This window comes from Manihot esculenta, chromosome 14 (assembly GCF_001659605.2).
Source record: "Manihot esculenta cultivar AM560-2 chromosome 14, M.esculenta_v8, whole genome shotgun sequence".
In the NCBI taxonomy this organism is placed as follows: Eukaryota; Viridiplantae; Streptophyta; class Magnoliopsida; order Malpighiales; family Euphorbiaceae; genus Manihot; species Manihot esculenta.
In genome coordinates, this window is record NC_035174.2 from 12464238 (window position 1) to 12489261 (window position 25024).

Here is a 25024-nt window from a genome sequence, read left to right on the forward strand (position 1 = left end):
ATATCCTAAAAGTATATAAATTTTTCTATCTGTTATTTTATAAAGTTTAATATATCAAAATGAATATATTTTTATGGATTATTTTATTTAAGTAATTTTATTACTATAAATATTATAATTTAAATCGGAAGAAATTTTTTAAATTACTTCTAAAAATAAATTTAAATTTAAATTTAATTATGTAGAAAATTGAAGCTGCTGATTATAGTACTATTTATTATTGATTTTAATATATTTTTAAATTTTGTAATATATAAATAATATTATTTATTAATTTTTTTTTTTTGTTTACACTGACTAATCTTACTAACCCAAGTAATTTGAGCAATAACAGAAGCCAACAGTGTGGTAGATTCATCCGTAACTATCCATGAATGCATTCCCACTAGATCTCTCACTCGCTATCTTCGAATATAGAGACGCTAAGTCCACCAAACTCCGAAGCTCCAAAGCTAGATACAGTCATACAGAGTTCAGATACATAGCTTACACTGAGAGAGAAACAAGCAGCAATGTCAAGGAGATCAGGGGCTTGTTTGAGATGTTGTTTGGTCATATTTGCAGTTGTTTCAGCTTTGGCTGTCTGTGGCCCTGCTCTTTATTGGAGATTTAAGAAAACAATTGGACAATCTGGTTCCAAAATTTCTTGTCCTCCTTGCATCTGTGATTGTCCTCCTCCTTTGTCCCTTCTCAAGATTGCTCCTGGTATCGCTCTAATTCTGTATCTTTCTTTTTGTGCATCTGGGTTGTTTTGTTTCTTTTTTTTAATTGATTGTTCGCTATGAGTTCAATTAATGGTTACCCTTTTCATCAATTTGAGGTTTTGATCTATTAGTATTCCTAATTTTGGATTCTGAGCTCTCTTTCTTTGTTAGTGGAAGCTATATGTTCTTTTGGCCGTAATTTAGGTTACCCACTTCATTAATTTCAAGGTTTTTTTTTTCTCTGGAAACTTTTTTAATTTGGTCTGAGCAAACTGCCGACAAGATGAAACCCACTTATCTATATTTCTGGAGTGAAACTATGGCTGCTTGGTTTTCCTTTTTGAGTCTTGGAATTGTTTCTGTAGATGCTTTTAGATTTCTGTTTCTATATCTTTTTTGTCTGTGTAACTATTTTGTCTGGAGAAAACGATATAATGCTTTTGAGTGTTGCAAATTTGATTAACTTGCTTTGATATGGATTAAATCAGCAAGATCTGGCCTTATACTTTATTTTATATGATCTCAGTATAAATGAGTCTTTGTTACTTGTTATGTTGAAATTTTACCATTATTGTCTGTCTTCTACATTCATCAATACGCATTGTTTCTGTACTTGAAGCCCTTCATGAATATAACTTGATTAATCCTATTAACTATGCACTTAGTTTCTTTGTTATGGAAAGATCTATTGTTCACCTCTTATGGTACGTGCATTTTGTTTGTGACCCAAACTGAGAATAACCTTGTTCTTGGTTTATTCCTTACCATGGCTGATTGCTGCTAAAATATTTGAAGAGCCAAGCCTGTTCATTAGAAATATTTCAAACCTGTTTACTGTCAAAAAGCCAATGGTCATATAGTGACTATTGTTTCTTCTTAAATAGATTCATCAGGAAGTTTTGCTTTACAAAGTTCTTTCTTTCATAGTTCTTTATGCGAAATTTTGTGGCTTAGATCTCTTTGGAAAATTTGTTGCATCCTATTGCTGGTTCAACTTGTCCCTGTTCTTGATTTAGTTCATTGTCAATTAAACTTCAGTTTGAATATATATATATATATATATGAAACAAATTTCTGATGTGGAAGATCAGCCTGAGCCGCAACCACAGAGCATACTTAAATAACAAATTTTTAAAAATTTTAAAGGCTAGGGCTCCTGCAACCTTAACCTGGGATCCCCAGAGTTAAGTCAGATTGTGGGGGGAGAAAAGAAAGGTGCCGTTAACACAGGCTTATACAAGTAGCAGAAATAATTAATACAGAAATAAAACTTACTATATTTAAATAACACTTCAAACTTTACAAAACTTTTGAGAATATTTTAAGAGGAAGTTTACAGAGAAGAAGTGAAGAGAGAATATAGAGAGAATGGGGTTACAAGTGTATGCCTTCACAAGGGGAGAGACTCCCTTATATAGAAAATTCTGAGCTTTTACTGTTGATTCACGAGAACCTTACCGTTGGTTCACTATTCATGAATAGTGCCTTGTCTGCCACTTTGTCTGATACTTTTTACTGTTGATAAATAGTCTGTCTGCCACTTCTTTGTCTTTTACTCTTTTCCACCGAAATTCTGATGCCATTCTTTACTCTGAGTCTGACGAGGACGATGAGGTGTCCTTCTTTTTCTTACTCTTCCGTTTTAATTTTTCTTCCTTTTCCTTTTTTACTTTTGCTGTCTTTTTACCTTATCCTTTGCCCGTTTTACTTCGGATTTTTACTGGCGGTAGAATTCCATAGCAATCGTCTTCATTACTGTCATAGTGTGAAGATGTCGAGTTTTTATCGGAGGATGACGTACTTGATGACGCTGTTGACTCCGCCTCTGAGCTTGACTGCTTTTTAGTCTTTCTTCTGCCAACTTTTTTTTTTTTATTTTTGATTTACTGGAGGATTTTACTGATGATTCCCTGCTGAAAGATTGTTTGTCTTCCGGTTTTACTGATGCTCCCGAGCTAAACTGATTGAACATTTTCTGACAAATCAGCTTATATTCTTCAGGTGTTTTAGCTGCGGCTAACATGGCCTGGCATTGAGCCTTTTGGGCTCCAAATGTGGGCTCTCCTTGCATTGTCAATTTACCAGCATATGAGGTTTCAGGAAATTGGGCCTTTTTAATGATCCATTGTTTTACTGTTTCTTCCGTGGTCGGGTTTCTGAAAGATCCCCACCATTTTATCTTGTGCTTCTTTACTATAACAGGGATATTTAATTCTGTCACATATTGAAAATCAAAATACCATTGATATACCCAAGGTAAAAAGAAGTTTAGACAAAAATACATCAAAGGTGGTATATACTTTTCATTCTGAGGTAGTCTATAATTAGTTTTAAAATATTGATATATATGAAGTAATTCCTGGGATAAAATATCTTCGGTAATACCTCTAGATTGCCACCATATAAAAAACCAATTTGGGAACTTGGTGACAGTTTTAATGGTTTGTTGATCAAATAAATTAACCATGAATGGGTTGTTGTGGGATTTTGAATACTAAAAATATTAGTCCAAGCATCAACATAATCAAAATAATTATATGACGTAGAATATCTTTTTAATTTTTTAAATGCAATCTCAGTTTATAAACTTGGCGCAGGCCAATCCTTAGGATGCATAACACTCTTTATTTGAATAGAAGAATAAGCTATTATTTCTTTATGATTTTTATCAAAATTATGCTTGACTTTAACAGATCCAGTTTCTTCCAAAATACTTTGATAATAATCCTGAGGTTTTAAAATATTTTTTGGAGTGAAATACCAATTCTCAGGATAATATTTTCTGATTACTTCCCATGGGTTTATATTATTAAAACCGTGTTCAACTTCAATTTCAAAAGCAGGTTTTAAATACCATTTGTAAAATCCAGTGTTATACCCATGAGATGATTGGATTTTTGGCAAACCCACAGCCTTCAACGGATTTGATAAGTCTTTACTGTCTACCGTTTGAGACAGACTAGCCGTACCATAAGCGGGTACGATCGCTTTAGATTTAGAAGCCATACCTGTTTCTCCTGAAGAGGAGGCCATACCTTGAAGGGCTTTAATCACTTCCGGTGATTGGATCAGTTCTTCAATCTATTTTTTAATTTCTTCTTGGGTTTTATCAGATGTTTGGGGTTTTAAGGAGGTTTTACTGGGTTCAGGGGTTTTAGCCATGGTTTTACTGATTCTTTCTGATTGTTCAGAAAGAGCTTTAGTAGGAGAGCTGGAACTGGACTTTATCTCTTTTCCTTTATTCTTCTTTCTTCCCATTTTTCTGTAAAAATTCTCGGATATTATTTTTACTTCCTTTAATATATTCAATATCAAAATCAAAAATACTTAAAAGCGCTTGCCATCTAGCAAAAATCTGTTTAGAGGCAAGATTTTTAACATCTTTTTGCAAAACATCATTTGCAGATTTACAATCAATTCTTACCAAAAACTTCTGATTTAATAAATCAGACTGAAACTTATTTATGCATACCACAATACTTAAGATTTCTTTTTTAATAGTCGAGTAATTTAATTGTGCTGAATTCCAATGTCCTGAAGTGAATTGGATTATACATTCTTTACCATTTATTCTTTGTTTTAAAACGCCTCCATATCCTATATCTGATGCATCCGTCTCAACTATCTTAAAGGCTATAGGATTGGGGATATATAAACATGGAATTTCTTTTACCAAAGATTTTATATACTTTATAATGCTGGTATGTTCTTCAGTCCATGGACCAGCATTTTTCTTAAGTCTATCATGCAAAGGTTTTATCATTCTGTTTAAATTATGTTATAGATTTTTACCCAAATTTAAACAGAATGATAAAACCTTTGCATGATAGACTTAAGAAAAATGCTGGTCCATGGACTGAAGAACATACCAGCATTATAAAGTATATAAAATCTTTGGTAAAAGAAATTACATGTTTATATATCCCCAATCCTATAGCCTTTAAGATAGTTGAGACGGATGCATCAGATATAGGATATGGAGGCGTTTTAAAACAAAGAATAAATGGTAAAGAATGTATAATCCAATTCACTTCAGGACATTGGAATTCAGCACAATTAAATTACTCGACTATTAAAAAAGAAATCTTAAGTATTGTGGCATGCATAAATAAGTTTCAGTCTGATTTATTAAATCAGAAGTTTTTGGTAAGAATTGATTGTAAATCTGCAAAGGATGTTTTGCAAAAAGATGTTAAAAATCTTGGCTCTAAACAGATTTTTGCTAGATGGCAAGCGCTTTTAAGTATTTTTTATTTTGATATTGAATATATTAAAGGAAGTAAAAATAATATCCCAGATTTTCTAACAAGAGAATTTTTACAGAAAAATGGGAAGAATAAAGGAAAAGAGATAAAGTCCAGTTCCAGCTCTCCTACTAAAGCTCTTTCTGAACAATCAGAAAGAATCAGTAAAACCATGGCTAAAACCCCTGAACCCAGTAAAACCTCCTTAAAACCCCAAACATCTGATAAAACCCAAGAAGAAATTAAAAAATAGATTGAAGAACTGATCCAATCACCGGAAGTGATTAAAGCCCTTCAAGGTATGGCCTCCTCTTCAGGAGAAACAGGTATGGCTTCTAAATCTAAAGCGATCGTACCCGCTTATGGTACGGCTAGTCTGTCTCAAACGGTAGACAGTAAAGACTTATCAAATCCGTTGAAGGCTGTGGGTTTGCCAAAAATCCAATCATCTCATGGGTATAATACTGGATTTTACAAATGGTATTTAAAACCTGCTTTTGAAATTGAAGTTGAACACGGTTTTAATAATATAAACCCATGGGAAGTAATCAGAAAATATTATCCTCAGATTTGGTATTTCACTCCAAAAAATATTTTAAAACCTCAGGATTATTATCAAAGTATTTTGGAAGAAACTGGATCTGTTAAAGTCAAGCATAATTTTGATAAAAATCATAAAGAAATAATAGCTTATTCTTCTATTCAAATAAAGAGTGTTATGCATCCTAAGGATTGGCCTGCGCCAAGTTTATATACTGAGATTGCATTTAAAAAATTAAAAAGATATTCTACGTCATATAATTATGTTGATGTTTGGACTAATATTTTTAGTATTCAAAATCCCACAACAACCCATTCATGGTTAATTTATTTTGATCAACAAACCATTAAAACTGTCACCAAGTTCCCAAATTGGTTTTTTATATGGTGGCAATCTAGAGGTATTACCGAAGATATTTTATCCTAGGAATTACTTCATATATATCAATATTTTAAAACTAATTATAGACCACCTCAGAATGAAAAGTGTATACCACCTTTGATGTATTTTTGTCTAAACTTCTTTTTACCTTGGGTATATCAATGGTATTTTGATTTTCAATATGTGACAGAATTAAATATCCCTGTTATAGTAAAGAAGCACAAGATAAAATGGTGGGGATCTTTCAGAAACCCGACCACGGAAGAAACAGTAAAACAATGGATCATTAAAAAGGCCCAATTTCCTGAAACCTCATATGCTGGTAAATTGACAATGCAAGGAGAGCCCACATTTGGAGCCCAAAAGGCTCAATGCCAGGCCATGTTAGCCGCAGCTAAAACACCTGAAGAATATAAGCTGATTTGTCAGAAAATGTTCAATCAGCTTAGCTCGGGAGCATCAGTAAAACCGGAAGACAAACAATCTTCCAGCAGGGAATCATCAGTAAAATCCTCCAGTAAATAAAAAAGAAAGTTGGCAGAAGAAAGACTAAAAAGCAGTCAAGCTCAGAGGCGGAGTCGACAGCGTCATCAAGTACGTCATCCTCCGATAAAAACTCGACATCTTCACACTATGACAGTAATGAAGACGATTGCTATGGAATTCTACCGCCAGTAAAAATCCGAAGTAAAACAGGCAAAGGATAAGGTAAAAAGAAAAAGGAAAAGGAAGAAAAATTAAAACGGAAGAGTAAGAAAAAGAAGGACACCTCATCGTCAGACTCAGAGTAAAGAATGGCATCAGAATTTCGGTGGAAAAGAGTAAAAGACAAAGAAGTGGCAGACAGACTATTTATCAACAGTAAAAAGTATCAGACAAAGTGGCAGACAAGTCACTATTCATGAACAGTAAAATCCGAGTGAACCAACAGTAAGGTTCTCGTGAATCAACAGTAAAAGCTCAGAATTTTCTATATAAGGGAGCCTCTCCCTTTGTGAAGGCATACACTTGTAACCCCATTCTCTCTATATTCTCTCTTCACTTATTCTCTGTAAACTTCCTCTTAAAATATTCTCAGAAGTTTTGTAAAGTTTGAAGTGTTATTTAAATATAGTAAGTTTTATTTCTGTATTAATTATTTCTGCTACTTGTATAAGCCCGTGTTAACGGCACCTTTTTTTTCTCCCCCCACAATCTGACTTAACTCTGGGGATCCCAGGTTAAGGTTGCAGGAGCCCTAACCTTTAAAATTTTTAAAAATTTGTTATTTAAGTATGCTCTGTGGTTGCGGCTCAGGCTGATCTTCCACATCAGAAATTTGTTTGGTAAAATTTAGTTACTTTCGTGGTATAAAGGCTGGAAAACCAGACCTCTTCAATCCGGCAATTGTTGTGCCGTAGAAGAAACCTGGGTTACAATGCCACGTACTGTCGAAGGCTTAAAATCTGAATCATCATTTGGTAAACGGTCCATACATTTTGTTGGTATATATACATATATATATATATATATATGTATGCATAAAATTTGTTTTTGCTTTAAGCAATGGTGCTGCGATTAGGGCACTTGTTCTTGATTTTGTTTGATGATGGAATAAAACTCAAAGGTGATTTTATGAGTTTTTTCTTATTGGCTTTTTTAAAGAAACTTGTCCATTTGGCTGTTTTAGCTAAATGGGAGACAGAAAATAGAAATTGGGTAAGGAAGCATTTCCTGGCTAGAGACCTTAATGGGAGATCCATTTATGTGTGAATATTTGGATCACTCTATTATTCAATTTGGTGTAGAACAAAGGCCATCTATTTGCAGAGAGAATTATTGCTTTTGTGTTTTGTTTGAGAAGTTAGCTTTATGTTTCTTTTCCTTTCTTCTTTTTTCTTTTCAAATGTTTTTTGGTACATATGACCATGCATCAGTTTGTGTTTAATTGGTGTACGACTTCATACCAGGATAGAAAATCTCCAGTTAAATTGGAAGTTGCTTACAAATCAGGATGTTTTTGTGGACCTGTTAATATTTATTAGCTTATGCTTGCTCAATGGTTGAAGTTTGAGAAAATTTTTTTGAAAAAATGTGCTAATATTTGCTTTCTTTGTTATTTGTTTTATGTTTGCAGGGTTGGCCAATCTCTCAGTCACAGGTTAGAACTCACTCTATTAACTCATCTTGGTGATCAACCTTTTCGCCATTTCTTATATGACAAATTTGTTGACTTTCATCTCTCTCTCTCTCTCTCTCTCTTCCCCTTACACAAACACATAAACAAGGTGCTCATACTGCAATACTGGTGACTTACATATTGATGCGAGCACGGGTGCACGCATCACATATGTTAATGTGTTTTATGCTTTCCTGTAAATGCATTTGAAACTTATATAACCAGGAATCTCCACCATCCAACTGCCAAATGTGTGAATAATTAAATGGGCTTTTTCTCAGTGAGGGAAGTGGAAAATCTGTCCCCTGTTGTAATTCTTTGGTTTTCCTACAAGTTAATCATACAATAATTTTCAAATAATTTGAGCAAGCATGCTGTGATGAGATTATTAACTCACTGCATGGGTCATGCTTTTAAGTGCATCATGGGTGAGTAGAAGGCCTAAAAAACTTTATGTTAAATGTACTTATCTAATTCTTGTGAGTTTGATTTGGTTATTCTTCTATCATTTAACTTAGTTATCACATGATTGAATGTGCAATGGCATTCCAAATTAATGTCAATCAACAATAAAAAGAAAAAGAAAAAGAACTATAGATGGTCATAGATAAGATGTTTTGGCAAAAAATTCTGAGTCAACAAAGCTTCCTGTGGTGCTATTCAGTAACCCTTCTTCCTCATTGTTGTGCTTTGTTACCGCTACTCTTCCGAATTATGAAAAGTTGAGTCATGATCTCATTGGTATAGTAACTAAAAATATGGTGAAATTACAGATTGTGGAAGTGATGATCCTGATCTGAAGACAGAGATGGAGAAGCAGTTTGTTGACCTCCTAACAGAGGAATTGAAATTACAAGAGGCTGTTGCAGAAGAACACGCACACCACATGAACATAACTTTTGCGGAAGCGAAAAGGGTAGCTTCCCAGTACCAAAGAGAAGCAGAAAAATGTAATACTGCCACAGAAACATGTGAAGCAGCTAGGGAGCAGGCTGAGGCATTGCTGATAAGGGAGAGGAAAGTTACTTCCTTGTGGGAGCAACGGGCTCGCCGACTTGGTTGGGAAGGAGAATGATTAATGGGTTTGTAAAACTGAGTTGAAATAGGAGGTATTTATATAGGAGGCAAGCAGATTGCTTGTGTTAGCTAAGAAAATGATTAGTAAATTGTTTGTGTTCTGAAGGAAAGCAAATTATACATGTACTCATAATATTTTAGCTGTAATTGACATCTTTTAGATCTTTAAGCTGAAGCAGCATTGCTTGAATTATATCCTTATTAATTAATTGAACATCATAATAATAAATATTATATTATATATTATAAAAATTAAATATTTTTTTTTCTTTCTTCCGCAATTTATGGTATGAAGATAGAAAAAATTGTTTCAAGACTGATCTAATAAATAAAGTGGGACCCAAACATGACATCGCCAGCATTTGACTTTCCGGCTTATTTTGCAACAAGCAAAAATGGTCAAATGCAAATGCCATCACCGCCTCCAACGCCAACAGATGAGATAAATCGACGGAGACTCTGCGTGTCTTGCAATATACCAACAAACGCGGTTTCATAGACTTTCAAGGTTCATGCAAATACAGCTGTGACTGATCTCGCTCTTACTATAATGTAAGAAAAAGGAACCATTTTTATGATGTCTTTTAGATCTTACACCATTAAAATATACCAAATTTGATTTGCATCTATCCAAACTGACCTATCACACCATCTTTAGAGTAACCCAGATCCTAAATTTGTCATCAAAGACAGTTTTCTGTTTTTTTGGAGCCTGAAATTTTCAGTTTTCTGTAGAAATTTCAGTGCACTGGTAATGCTCCTTGTCTGGTGTTCCTCTGTGAAGTTTCTTGGAGTATATTTAAGACAAACTTGGTGATTTTTCCAGTTTTTCTATAAATGGAAAATTCAAGAGGCAGGAAAGCAGAGAAAAGGGGTTATGAGCAAAGTGTTGAAGATGAAGGTCATCACTTGCCTGATTCAAAGAAGGCGAAAATGCCGGCTTTAGCAAGGTTCCTTTTCCTTTTTATACATCGTGTTATTAATTTTCTTGATGGGTGTTCCTTATATGATTCTTCTTGTTATTACTGGTTAATGGTTTAAGCACTTTGTGATTTGGTACTGGTTTTTTTCCTAGCTTGAAACATTTGCTTGTGTTGTGATTAAATTTTGTTAATTGAAACTACCATCCAAATTGAGTTTTGAAGGATTGTTTCAAAGTTCAAGGTCATATTAAATCGCCTTTATTTCAGTTTGTTTGCCTGGTCTCCACTTTGTGCAAGTGTTCTGTGGCAAGCTTGTGAGACCATTCAATGATATGTGCATTAATCTGCATGCAGTGTTATTGTGGAAGCTTTGAAGCTGGACAGTTTGCAAAGACTTTGCTCATCTTTGGAGCCTCTACTTCGCAGAATTGTGAGACATAAATTCTTTGTTCTATTAATTTGATATCGCAATAATTCTGGGCTAGATGAGAGAACAATGATTATTGACATTGTAGTGAAACATTCAATGGTATAATAATTCTACTGCTGCTGCTTTATGTTTGTAACTACTAGACTGCATGTTTTCTTTTCATCCAATATTGTTCTAGCTGTTGGTTCTATTTATCAAAGGCATTATTATGGCTCAATGTCCTCTCTGATTTCAATTCTGGAATCTTATTCTTTGGTTGATTATGGGAATTTAAATGAATGAACAGGTTAGTGAAGAAGTCGAGCTTGCTTTAACAAGAATGGGACATGCTAAATTAGCTGCAAGGTAAGCTCCTAAATTAATTTTAGAATAAATATATTCCTCATTCATCTTAACATGTATGTTTCTTGTTAATATGTTTGTGAAAAAGTTACGAAACTCGGGAACTTTTGAATATTTCCATGGGGAATAGGCAATAGCTTGAAATATTTGACATCAGTAATTGCGTTTCTACTTATGTCAGGTCCCCACCAAATATAGAAGGGCCAGAAGGAAGAAATCTACAGCTTCATTTCAGAACAAGGATGCCTCCTCACCTATTCACATGCGGGAAGGTTGAGGGGGAACAAGGTGCAGCTATCCATGTTGTCCTGCTGGATGCTAGCACAGGATGTGTCGTGCAAACTGGACCAGAATCAGGTGCCAAACTAAATGTTGTGGTTCTTGAAGGTGACTTCAATGAGGAGGCTGATGAAGATTGGACAGCAGAACATTTTGAAGGCTACAAAGTAAAAGAGCGTGAAGGGAAAAGGCCTCTTCTGACTGGGGATCTGCAAGTGACTCTAGAGGAAGGGGTAGGAACTCTTGGAGAACTTTCTTTTACTGATAATTCTAGCTGGATAAGGAGCAGAAAGTTCAGGCTTGGTGTTAAGGTTGCTTCTGGTTATTGTGAAGGTATACATGTTCGTGAGGCTAAAACAGAGGCGTTTGCTGTTAAAGATCACCGGGGAGAATGTGAGTTTTCCACATGTTCTGGTTTGTGATTGATAAGCTAAGTATTGTTCACTGCTATCCTACTTGGATAGGACTACTAAGTAGTTGCATGAGAATCACGCATAACAATGGTAGAACCTAATACAGTAACACCTTAAATTTAAAAGGGCATTTCTTCATAGGATGCAAAGATGAACTTTTAACAAGATCCTTAGACCACAATGTAGTCAGAAGCTTATTTGCTATTTTATGAGAAATGAACAGTCTATTGAAGCTATCAGTCCTCCAATGTATGTTGAGAATGCTGGTTTATGATGGGTTGTATAACATCAGGAGATTTGTAGTTCGCTTTGCAATCTTCCAAGATTGAATCCTTTGCCTTATTAAATGAGGTTGAAACCCAAAAGCTAGCTCAAGAGGGAGAGTGCCTATGGCCCATATAAGGGTCACGTTACCCTTTCTACAACCGATGGGATTCAAAACACCCCTCACCCGATGGGATTCAACACACTCCTCATGCTTAAAATTTTACTGGTGCGTGACATATTTATAGGAGGTCCAATATCGGATGTGAGGACCCCAAAAGCTAGCTCAAGAGAGAGGAGTGCCTATGACCCGTATAAGGGGCACATTACCCCTTTCCACAACATGTGGGATTAAACGGTTATTTTCTTGTTCACCTCAAAATGCAATGCAAAAACTCTAGTTTAACTAAACAATAATATTTATGCTTTCTCTGGTTTATGTTGACTCCCATAGTGAGTTGCCATGCTGGCATTACCAAGTCTATATTGCAATATAATTCAGATGAAATTCGACTCAAGCAAGTTGTTGTACTGACATTTCTGGTGTAATTGCAGTATACAAGAAACACTATCCACCTGCTTTACATGATGAAATCTGGAGATTGGATAGAATTGCAAAGGATGGAGCTCTGCACAAAAAACTGGTGAAGGCTCAAATTGTAACAGTTGAAGACTTTCTTAGGCTTCTTGTCCGAGATGCACAGAAATTGAGAAATGTAATAATTCATTTTTCAACCTTCCCTCTTATCTTTTCTTTTTTTTTTTTCCATAAAATGCAATTACAAGTTTCTATTCCTTTCATATTCCTTATTTACTTACTGATTTATTTCGTTTTCTGCTTTCCATTTTGATGTTCACAATACAGATACTTGGAAGTGGAATGTCCAATAGAATGTGGGAGAATACTGTGGAGCATGCTAAGACCTGTGTCTTGGGGGAGAAGCTTTACATTTACTACTCAAATGCAACTCATAGGGCTGGTGTTGTTTTCAACCATATTTATGAACTCCAAGGCCTTATTACTGATGGGCAGTTTCTCCCTTTGGAATCACTTCACCATAATCAAAAAGTGAGTTGCCTACATTCAGAAATCCCAGCAGTATCATACAACACAGCGTATGTTTTCAGTTTGAAACATAATTTACCAAATGAACAAATTAACAATTCTGGTGTTCAAATATCTAAAAACATGATTCTGAAATTAGACATCAAGGAACAACTGGACCATCAGGATCCTTGGACAGTTTGTATATTGCAGTGTTTGATTAACAGACCATCAGGATCCTATGGTTTGATAGCTTATTTGTCGGATAAAGATTGATATAAATCAGATGTTTCTTTCCTTTGCACATTGGAACGAAACTCGCCTTCTGCAGCATGAAACTACAAACTTAGGAAGTGAAGAATTGTGTCACCTTTATTTACCAGTAAAACGGCTTTTGAATTTTCTTGCAGATATCAGTAGATACTTTGGTCAGGCGAGCATATGAAAATTGGCATCAAGTTATAGAATATGATGGCAAAGTCCTGAACACACTAACTACCACTAGGAATGGAAAGAGAACCTCAGTTGCACCCTTAGTTGACAACCATGACACAACTCACTACATCACTTCTAACAACAGGCAGCAGCAATACATATCATCCGAACAACGTTCACAAATCCAATCTGTAAATAACCACACAACAATTCCTCAGTTGATTGAATTCCCACTTGTAAGCTCTGATCAAAATGCAGTCATGACACTAAATAATCAACAAGCAGCTTTAGCTAGTGGTGGCATAGATCATGTTTCACTTGGAACTCCTGGAGGTGGTGCTTGTTTTGCAGGAGACTGGTGTCGACCGAGAAACGGGCAGGGATTGGAAGACTTTTTTGCTGAGGAAATCCGGGTCAGGAGTTCAGAGATGTTGGAGAGTAATGACATGCAGAGACTTCTGAAAACGTTCAGTGTGGGTGTTGGAGTTGGGATTGGAAATGGTTTAGGTCATCCTGATGAGGCTTGTTATTCTTATAGTATTCAAGCATATGAGCCTCAGATGGATCAAGCATACACACGGGACCACGGCAGGGGCTCAGGGAAGGCTGTTGTGGGATGGCTTAAGCTGAAAGCTGCTTTGCGCTGGGGGATATTTACAAGGAAGAGAGCTGCAGAGAGGAGAGCTCAGCTAGCTGAGCTTGATTGAGTTGAGTGTAATATGAATCTAATTGTTAACTTAAGTGTTAACTTTACTGAGATTGTACGTTTCTAGATTCATTTGAATTCCCTAATGATCCTATGATTTTTGAGAAGATATGGATGAATATTTGAATATTTTGCATTTTAATTCAACGTTTTAAATTTAGATAGAATGAGCCAAAGTTTACATATAAATATAATTTTAATTAAATTTTAAAAATTAAAAAAATGAGAGTTTAAATTATATGAGAAATATAATATTTTATTATTTTTTAAATATAAATTAATTATACATATAAAAATAATATTAATACATGCTTAAATATAGTTATTGATATATTTAATTTTAAAAATAATAATAATTTAATTATTAAATATGTATTTTATAACTTAGTAAATTATTTTATTTTGTAGCAATTATGGAAGGTTTTATAATATATATTATTTTTAATTATTTTGTATATATTATTATTTTAAATTAAATAATATATTTATTTTAAAATATTTATAATTATTATTATAAAATAAAATTTATCACTGTTGAAAGTGTAAATTACTTATATTCAATTTTAATTTTAAAAATTGATTAAAATTATATTCAAATATAAATGTTGAGTCAATTAATTGAAATGACATTATTGCCCTCAAAATCCACTCAATGTCCCTCTCTTCCTTCTCTGTCAGAATGCCAACTCCATTTATCAACAGAAATAAAAGAAGATGAAGAAAGAAATTGGAAACTAGGAATTATACTATCACTATTAAGCAATAATTAACTATAGCATCAGAGAATAACAAAGAAAGAAGAAGAAAGTAGATTGAGAAGAGGGCAGCAAAAGGGAAGATGTGGTTAAAAGAAAGTTAGAATATAGATTACAAGATGATACAAATTCCTTGAGAAGAGGAGTTTGGTGTTTTGGCTACCCTGTTTCTCCACAAATCAGCTATAGTATGCATCAAATCCAAACTCTCCATCCATTAGCATTGACTCATTTTGCTCCTGCTTCAAATACACAAGTGTCACACAATGATCAAGAGTTGCACAAGGAAAGCATTATTCTTCATAAATGAGTAAAAGAGGAGACATGAACGAAACAACTCGTGTTACAGACATGAAAGAAGCTTATCAGTAGGTAAGTTGCAGTGGCTCAGAAGGCAGAAGGTCGAGTCCGAAATGTTATATTACAGACTCTGCAAGAGAGACAAGCTTTTCTTTTATAATTTAATCATAACATTTGTTGTTTTGGATATTGAAATTTAATTATTCAATGCTCTCTTTTATATCACCATAACCAAAGCGAACTCCCTTGAATCGCCAAACCTTTTTAGTATCTGCTCCTAAACAGGATTCATGCCAAAAAATTATATTTTAAAGAGAGGAGTCTCAATGTTAATGTGATTCTGCCTACTTGCACCTTAAAGAAAGAATACTTAATTGCAAGACTGACAGAAATCATACTCAAATACAAGTTGCTAGAACAAAGCGCAAACTAGCAAAATGAATCATCAAAACTAAAGCAGCCATGTAGAGTGCAACGGATTAAAACCGAGTAATTACGATTTTCTTTATTTTCAAGAAGCAGAAGTAATAGATTAAAGGGATAACAACAGCAGCAATAACAAACTTTATAATGCTGTGTGGATTTAAGTACAAAAATTTGATAATTTCCAGTATAGTTATTTAGAAGATTAAAGGCTCAATTAACAAATTTTTGTTTTGCATCATTTTGAAGAGTTAATGGTCAACAACAAACTAAACTCTATGACTAAAACAGCAAAAGGAATACAGTAAAAAATGTGACTCAGACAATTAGCAAGAAGGGATCATACCCGTTTGATCATCGCATTCATTATGTCATCCAAAGAATCATAGTTGTTTTGAGCAAAACCATTCTGAGACTTTGTCTGCTCCAAAAGATAGTTCTCATTGGGCCTCATTTTTGGGTCTAAGGCAGATTTCTCAACCTCGGCATGCTGGAAAATAGATGGAGTTACATTGTTTAATTGGCCCGCCAATGGCATATCAAACTTCTTTCTTTGCTCCACACCTTGATTCCATGAAACCACAACACCATTGCTAGATACCATTGAGTTTGCGTTGCCAAATGAGTTGATTAGGTTGGGGTTATAATCCTGACTATGATCTTCCCACCTCTGTCTTGAATTAAAATTCAGGTTCTGAACAACGTTACCAATCAAGTCTGTTTGCCCTTGCATGTCTACTCTGGAATCTAAAGGTGTGGCAAGCATATTGGAAGAAGAAAAGTCATTCGGGCTGTTACCAATCTGGGAGCTGGTGGATGAAATATTGTCTCTTAAGTTACTATTGGATAATGGATCATGACTAAATGGTTCACTCAAAGGCAAAGAATTTGTCTGAAATTTGGACAATTGAACTGCTCCCTGCCAATTTTCAGTACATCTACTATGATCCAGAAAATTTGAAGTACCATGAACACCAACATCAAAAGACTCCTGATACAATGGAGGGACACTTAAAGAAGATTGAGTTGCAAATGCTCCCCTATTTTGACTTTGTTGAGGGTTTACTTGTAGCATCAGTGGGTTACTTGTGGGAGTGGACACAGTATTATTCAAGCTACCAACAGTGGTTCTGGCATCTGAGAAGCTAGTTGCAAGTGTAAAGCCTGCTGCATCATCGCTGCGATTAAAATCTCCAATGAGGGTACTGGATTTTCCCTGCAGCTGATTGGGCTCCACTGACAATGGAACACCTTGAAACAGATTAGTGCCTTGACTCGCAGGCAAAAGAGCCGGCTGATGAAGCTTTCCGAGAGTATTAGCAGAAGTATTCAGGGTTTGGGAATGACCTGACTGGAGAAGACCAGAAGAAGCTATACCTCGCAACGTTAGACCAGCAGGGGAGTTCAATCTGCCAAGCATACCCCCAGCAGGATATGATGATATGGATGTGCTTGAAAGCCTTCCCGGTCCACTCAAGGTGCGAAAATCTCCAAATCCATCCAGTGAACCCATGCGCAAATAAGAAGAATCTTTACCCCCAAATGCAGCAACCATGTTGGCTTGCTGGGATGCTACACTACTGATTCTTTTCAGATAAAGCCTATATTTCTGTGATAAAATGGAAAACAATAAGTTCTCTTCCAAATATTGTAGATCCAAATTCACTTTTACTGCCAGATTAATCATTAACTATCTAAGATTTAAATACAAACAGTGAGGCTGATATTCAATTATTTTGCATAATCCTTGAGATATTACCAGATTTGAGACATAACAAATGGATTATGGTTACCTTTATATTCTTGGATCAGTAACTATTAAGTCAATCATATGCATGACATTTCTAAGGTTTTATGGAGAAGAAGCAAATGGGTAAATTTAGAACCTGGAGATGGCTTGCCACATTTTCCCTTGTAAGCCCTTCCACATTCATAAGGTCAAGAATTTTCTTCGGAACAGCTTCTGCAATTGATTCAAGTAAAAAGTGAATGTATAGACAAAAGAAACAAGGAAAAGGAGTCACTGCTACAGAAATGTAAATTCAAGTCTTCTATGTAAAGGAACTCACTGTCAAGACCCAATTGATTCACAGCTGCAACAAACTTCCTATGCAGCTCCACAGACCAAACAACTCGGGGCTTCTTCTGAGTTCCTGGTTCCTCATTGTCATGTAAATTCTCTTCACCTTCTTCTTCGTCTTCTTCATCTTGGTCCTTTCTTTTCCGATTCACTTTTCCATTCTGATCAGCGCTACTGCTTGAAGATACTCCTTGTCCACCTTCTCCTGCTCCATCAAGAGATTTGTCGGCTTGATTTGGAGACCTGTTTTGGTCCTTGGGTTGTAATTTTTTTCTTCTAATCACATGTTGCCATATGTTCTTGAGTTCCTCAATTCTCACAGGCTTTAGCAAGTAGTCAACAGCGCCATGTGTGACACCCTTATATACAAGCTCCTTGTCACTATGTGCTGATAACACTGTAATAAAATTCACGGGAAGCAGCTATGTTCAATATAATCCATCCATTGTTTAAAAGAAAATTTCATGAAATCCCAAGAAAATTAAGGTGATTTTAATCAAGATTCTCTCACATTTGACATCAATAATCATAAATTGAGAAAGAAAGACAATAACTATAATTCACTATTACAAAGAAAAGTGTCCCTGCTTACTGATAACAGGTAGGTCCATTTCAAGCCCCACAAGCTCAAGTAGCTTAAAGCCATCCATGTCAGGCATATTAACATCGCTGATAACCAAGTCATACTTGTTTCTGTTCTCTCTAAGCATTTTCAGAGCTGTGATTGCTTGATTAGTAGTTGTAACTGCAGAATCATTGATGTCCAATGAGAAAAAGAAACCAAACCTTGAAAGAATGTCCATAGTCAAAACTCACAACTCATTATAATTATAGATCAATTTACATGGACCAAAATGAAAAATCATAAAACCAAATGTTCAAGTTTCTAGGAGGAACCAAACAAATATACACAAAAAATCAAAATCAAACCAAAATCCTAAATTTGCTAATAACAACAAGAGGATTGAAAACCCAACAATTACAAGACACAAAATTAAGATTTGAATCAAAAGAATTGTAGAATTAGACATTTAGAATTTATACAGTGACAGATGAAACAGAGCACCTTGGCAAAGTATCCAGTATTCCATGTGAGTTTGATTTTAAAGATCAAATCAACAAAAAGAAGAAGAAAAAATTGGAGCCACGTTCCCATATCAAGGGAAGAACTAATTCACAAACGTGAGACATAGAATGAAACAGAAAATATACCCTGATACTGGCATTTCCGAAGCAGATTCTCTAAAACTTTAAGGCAAATTGGGTCATCATCAACAGCTAGAATGCGCATACCCACAGGAAACTTATCTTCATTGACTGAACCACTCCTTTTGTCCTCCACAGTCATTGTGAATCAAACAACTCAAAACACCCAGAAAACAAAAAGAAACAGAGATCACAAACCCAAGAAACAAAACAAAAAGAAACAGACTTTTCCCACAATATTGAAATCAAGACTCGTGTGGCTTAAGCTATTAAGCCTTTCCAACAAAACCGAGATGACAAAAAAGAGAAAGAAAGAGAGAAAGATTCAACGGAAGCGGAACTGAAAGAGAACAAAGAAACAGAGAAAGAAAGAGAATGGGAGCAAGTAAAAAAAAAAGAAAGAAAGAAAGAAAAGGCTGTACAATGGACAATGATAGTGATGGCCAGAAGAGAGTGAAAGGAGATTTCAACCCCAACAAAATATAAATCTTTTTTTTTTTGTTCAATCTCTCTCTCTCTCGGTCTCTGTCTCTGTCTCTGTCTCTCTCCTCTGTATTTGTCTTTAGCTTTTCCTTTCCCTTCTTCCAAACAGAACACAAAAGCCTTTTTCTTTCCCTTGCATTGTTTTATGATTTATATAATGATAATGGAGACTTTCTTTCTTTTTCTTTCATTTTCTCTCTCCTCTGTCTCCATATGAAACCAGTAGACCTTCAAGAAATGATTCTCTGTGCATCATGTGCATAACACCTTGTATATGTTCACCAATATAATCTGTTTTCATTTGTACTGTGAGTGTGGGCCCTCCCGATGGTTTTTATTTAAAGCCAAAATTGTCAATTAATGATTGTTCCCATCACATAAGTGTGCTTTTGATGCAAAATTTGTACGGTGATAAAAGGTGAGGGTCCATTAAGTTCTGATGGGTACTGATCTTTCAGTGTGAATTTTCATTTTTTAAATTAAAAAATAAATACAGAAAATAATAAAAAACAATAAATCACTATAATGGTTAAGTGATTGGATGAAAATTTAAAATTGGGAAATTAAAAGGTAAAAATCCAATGAGTATCTAGTAATTATTTAGGTCTTTAAATGATTATGATTTTCTGATTTTTTTTTCCTAAATCGAAATTACAATTTCTTGAAAGAATTCCTTCTGATGATCTTGAAAGATCCTGTGATTAGAGAGTAGGCTTATTAGGTAATTATTAATTAATAATTAATGTGTTTACCACAATTTAACCTTTAATTTTTATTTTTAATTTTATTTATTAGGCCATTTAAATAGGTGCAAATTTGTCTTCTTGCTTAATTTGAGGGCTCATAAAAAAAATTTACTAAAATAATTAATTTTTTGTTATTACTTTTCATCTAAAATGAGTAATTACGTATGAAAAATAAGAAACTCTTAAAATTAAAATTAATATTAATTTATTATTTTTTAATTTAAATAAAATATAAATTTTAAATACAACTGATAAATTATAAAATAAACTGGATATTTCAAAATAAATAAATAAAAATAATGAGAAACCGATAAAATTATCGTTAATTAGCTATTAATTTTTTATTATTATTGTCTATGAAAGAAAAGTGAAATAATTCATGCACATTTATGTTACTTTCATATTTTGCACATGTGAAAAATGAGAAATATTTGCACTAATTAACATATTTATTCATTAATTAAAATTTTATTTATTTTATAAAAAATATTTTTTATATATTTTTTTACTTTTAGAGCATTCAAAAAAAATTTAGTCAATAAAAAATAATTTTTTAATTAAAAAAATAAAATATTTTTTAAAAAAATTGAGTTATTTTCTATTCTTTAAAATTTTTATTATAATCTCTTTATATTAATTTATTAATATATTTTATTTTTAAAATTAAAATTAAATAATAAAAAATAAATTATTTTATTAAAAAATATTTTTTAAATATAAAATATAAATTATTTTCTCCTACGGATAAATATTATCCCTTCACACCGAGGAAAAGGAGACATGAGTCAATTTCCACATTGTTCACACCTTTGTATTTTTAGTATTAATTTGTAGTAATAAGAGAAATGGGTGAAAGTGATACATTACAAATTTTTTTTTTTTTTTGCCTAATAGGGATTAATTAAAGTTTAAAGTTTCAATTAAGGACCCCACTTATTATCCCATCATCTACTTTTGTGTTGCATATTTTTCTTTTCTTTTTTTTTTTTATATTGTCTAAAACAGTCCTTTTCTTAGTATTTGAAAATTAAAAATCTTATCACTAATAAATAATTTTAAAAAATAAATTTTATATTTTTTCTTAATATATCTTGTTTTATCATTAAACCATTATTATAATTAATGAATTTTACTTTTATAAATTGTTAATGTAGGTGTTGGATGTCAAAAATATGTATAAATTAGGAAGTTAATATATAAATTATATAAAAAAATATGACTTATAATTTGAAATTTTAAAAAAAAATTCATTTTTGGATTCACAATTTAACTCGATAAATACAATTGAATAAATCTGAGAGGTCTCAGATTCTATCTCCCAATTTTCGATCTTTCATTTTAAAAATAGAAAACTCATTTTTGTGGGATGAATTAATTAACTAATAATTGAATAAAAGTTAAGATGTTATATACTTTTTCGTTTTTGATATCATTGATTAAGAATAAAAAGCATTTTTTATAATTTTCTTCCCGTATTTTTAATTAAAATTTTAATTTATTGAAGTTTTTTTTTAAATAAATTTTATTAAGATGCATTGAATATTATACCTTCATTTGGTATGAATAAGTTTACAAGAAAAGAATGGAAACGAATTCTTTTCATCCTCTAATAGAAATTTTTTAAATTAAAAAAATTTAAATTTTTTTATTTTAAATAAGAATTTTAGAAAAAAAAATTAAATTAAAGTTTTACAAAATTTTTAATTCCATAAACAGAAGATATTTTTAAAATAGAAGTGTTAGTTGCAATTTACCATTTTGTTAAAGTAGTAGGGAATTTGTTGTGCTTAATTATTATTTAGATATTTATTGTATGACAAAATTGCATTTATATAATATACTATTCCTTTTTCCTCATAATTTTTATTCATTTTTTTAGTTATCTTAAAATTATTATTTATTTTTTTAAATTATAATAATATATAAATTAATTATTATAATTTTATTTAATTTTTTCTTATTTTTAAAAAATCTTTTAAAATATTTTTTAATATTAATAAAATATAATATATTTAAGATATAATTAGAAAGTTAATAAAAGGAATTGTATTTTTTAATATATGTGAAAAATTAAATAGATAAAAATTATGAGAAAAATAAAATATAATTAATAAAATAAGTTTTTCCTTTAAAAAAAATAAAAGAAGTCTTTGATAGGAGGAATTTGTAATTAGTCTCAAACTATTTAAAAGCTTAGACAATAATATTATAATAGTAATTATAAAATTATTATTTTAATAATATTAAAATAATAATTTAACAGTAATTTAAAATTATTATTAAAAAATTAATTTTTTATTATATATAATATATTTTAATAAATAATTTATTTTATATTTAATAAAATCATAATTTAATTATTTTTTTATTTAAAAAAAAATAAATTAGTATTTTATACTATAACAGCAAAGCCATATATAATAAATTTTAAATCATTATTATTAATTTATAATTATAATTTAAATATATAAAATAATAATTTTTAATCGTTATTTTAGATTTAAGTAGTGAATATTTATTTTATATATAATATAAAAAATTAAATGTTTAACTATTTAAAACTCTGATCATGTCTTTTTTTAAAAGAAATAAAAATATATATAAATGATTTAAGAAAAATGAAATGCGAAATGTAAAAATCTAAAACATCTTCCATTTGAAAGACTCTTAGATTTAATAATTCATCATATAATTTTTATTTATTTTATTTTTTTACACGTATTAAAAAATATATTTTTTATTAATTTTTTAATTATATATATATTAAATTTATTAAATATTAAAATAGATTTTAAGAATTTTTTAAAAATTAAATAAAATTATAATAATTAATTTATATATTATTATAATTAAAAAAATAAATAATAATTTTAAAATAATAAATAAAATTATAAAATAGAAGGAATATATTTTTCGTTTAGGAGAGATTACCGTTGTCAATAGGTTTGTTGAATCTTCTTACCAAAGTCACAAAACCTCACTCATTGTCCTTTAGATCTTTGGACTTTATACATAGAGAGAGAGTTGAAAATTTTACAAAATTTTATAAAACTGAATTAAATTAATTCTTATTAAAAAATGTGAATTTTTAAATTAATTTCATAAATTTAAGAGAATAACATTTCATATGTCAAAATGTTTATACTTTCCAATAAACACAACAACCATGGGTTGGTTTTTATTTAGTTTCGAAATAAAATTGTGATTCAAAATAATTTTGATTTTTTTTTTTCCAATTGGATTAGTTTTGATTTTGAATCCTTAATTAAAACGGATGATTTTGAATTAATCCTAATTCATATTCAAGAGAAAGCAAAATAAAATTCGCCAATGTATTTTTATTATGGTTTAATTTAAGAATTAAAATTATGTCATTAGAATTTCTTTTATAATAATTAAGGGAGGGGAGGAAACTCGATTAGCCAGACTCATATTTAAAGGTAAACAGTATTCAGTTTTGAAAAATTGAATCGAATCAAATTAATTTAAAAATTTAATTAATTTTTTATTCATTTAAGTTTAATTTTTAATTTTAAAAATTTTAATTATTTCGATTCCGTTTTAATTAGAAAAATTAAAAAATTTAAATCGAACCGATTAGTATAATAGTATATTATTTTTGATAACATAGAGAGATTATACCATAATTAAAATTAAAATATTTTAATTAAATTTTAGAATATTAAAAAATAAGATGTAAAAAATAAAAAATTTATTAAAAAATTCAGTTAATTAAATCGAATCGAATTGAATTAGACTGATTTGATTTGATTTCTATTTAAAATTAATTTAATTTAATATTTATAAATATTAAAATTTTAATTTTTAATCTACCTTATTCGATTTAATTTTAAACCAAATCAATCATTTCCTGAACTATTCATATTCAAGTTTTGAAAATCTTAAAATAGGTAAAATTGTAATTCTCAATTGTTTCCCCTGTTTAATTTCTTGTAAATTTTTTTTTGTTGGTTAAAAAATTAAAATTTAATATTTTCATCAAATTTAATGATTAAATTTAATAATAAAGTATAAATAAATTTAAAATATATTAGTTAATTTTTATAAGTTAAAAAATATCTTCTAAAATTGAATAATTTATATTTTTTAATTATTAATTATCTCTATAATTTTAATATATCGTTTCTAAAAAGAGTAAATAAATTGTTTATTTATTTTTACAGTTAACTTATTTTTAAAATATTATTACATTAGCAAATTAATTATATTAAAATAATTTATCCTTGAAGTGATAAAAAAAAGACAACTTTAGAGTGAAGTAACGAAAGCATAAGAATAATGTACTGAATTAGGTCACATTTCCCCAAGGAAAATACAAATAGAGCGCGCGTGTACGACACTGGAAATAAAAGGAGCGTGGAAAAGAAACAAAAAAAAAAAAAAAAAAAACAAACTGAATTAGGTCAGCTTTGGCCATAACCCAAAAGTACTAAAAAGTACACTTCTCATGTTGTTGAGACCACTGAACATGCCGCGTATGATCAACACGTTTCGCTCTCTCATTGGCTGTAAGCCGTTATTGCGGGACCCAGTGGAGATTCCTAAATCCAGAAAGAAATGCAGCCTTTCTTGATACCGACTCGTCGGTCGCAGGATATCAGAGACAATGGACATTTCGGGAATTGTAGCAGTGTCCTCCTCCTGGGACCACATCGACATCTACTTGGAGGATGATGCTGCAGCGTACTACCGGATAACATTGTTGTGCTTAAATGGTTATTGCCATGTTTGGTTAGGGCAAGGGAAATTAGAAAGAAAACTAATGTCTTGTTTAATCGAGGTTAAGTAAAGTTCGAATTCACTCAGGCTGTCCTGCAGAATCTGAATTCTGAACTCACATTTTCCAAAACCTTTGGGTGGTATTAAAAGAAGACATTTCATTTTCATAGATTATTTAACAATAATGAGGAGGAAAATAGAATTGCAAAAAGTAAAAAAGAAAAAATATTAATTAACCCTTCAAGTCAATGGTATATATCCATTTGATAATTAGAAATCACATGTTTGATTGATTAAAGCTGATTAATGGGTATTATTTTATTTAAGAATTAGATGCATTTTGTATCCT

General features: G+C 31.5%; 3 protein-coding genes across 7 annotated transcripts; 2 read left to right on the forward strand and 1 right to left on the reverse strand.

The window, feature by feature from the left end:
* Positions 1-350: 350 nt before the first annotated feature.
* LOC110599921 lies at positions 351-9298 on the forward strand. Its single transcript, XM_021736542.2, has 3 exons — positions 351-705; positions 7987-8010; positions 8802-9298. Exons 1-3 carry the CDS (start codon positions 513-515, stop codon positions 9101-9103), a joined length of 519 nt encoding a protein of 172 aa, XP_021592234.1. The 5' UTR covers positions 351-512; the 3' UTR covers positions 9104-9298.
* Positions 9299-9578: 280 nt separating this feature from the next.
* On the forward strand, positions 9579-14084 carry LOC110599920 (calmodulin-binding protein 60 E). 2 transcript variants are annotated; one of them, XM_021736540.2, is made up of 7 exons: positions 9579-10055; positions 10383-10458; positions 10745-10803; positions 10982-11472; positions 12312-12472; positions 12622-12825; positions 13212-14084. In XM_021736540.2, the coding sequence occupies exons 1-7, from the start codon at positions 9943-9945 to the stop codon at positions 13941-13943; spliced, it is 1836 nt and encodes a 611-aa protein (XP_021592232.1). In that variant the 5' UTR covers positions 9579-9942; the 3' UTR covers positions 13944-14084. The 2 variants fall into 2 exon arrangements, with proteins under 2 accessions (XP_021592232.1, XP_021592233.1); XM_021736541.2 differs by lacking the exon at positions 10383-10458 and having other exon boundaries at positions 9938-10055.
* A 585-nt stretch (positions 14085-14669) lies between these two features.
* Positions 14670-19284, reverse strand: LOC110631158 (two-component response regulator ARR12). Of its 4 annotated transcripts, none has more exons than XR_002490463.2 (7): positions 18713-19284; positions 18093-18245; positions 17490-17897; positions 17307-17383; positions 15767-17029; positions 15049-15127; positions 14670-14936 (listed from the first exon to the last, which is right to left on the reverse strand). XR_002490463.2 is itself a non-coding variant. In XM_021778890.2 (6 exons), the coding sequence occupies exons 1-6, from the start codon at positions 18846-18848 to the stop codon at positions 14877-14879; spliced, it is 2100 nt and encodes a 699-aa protein (XP_021634582.1). In that variant the 5' UTR covers positions 18849-19284; the 3' UTR covers positions 14670-14876. The 4 variants fall into 4 exon arrangements, 2 of the variants coding, with proteins under 2 accessions (XP_021634582.1, XP_021634583.1); XR_002490464.2 differs by having other exon boundaries at positions 14670-14939; XM_021778890.2 differs by lacking the exon at positions 15049-15127 and having other exon boundaries at positions 14670-14939.
* Between the last annotated feature and the right edge of the window lie 5740 nt (positions 19285-25024).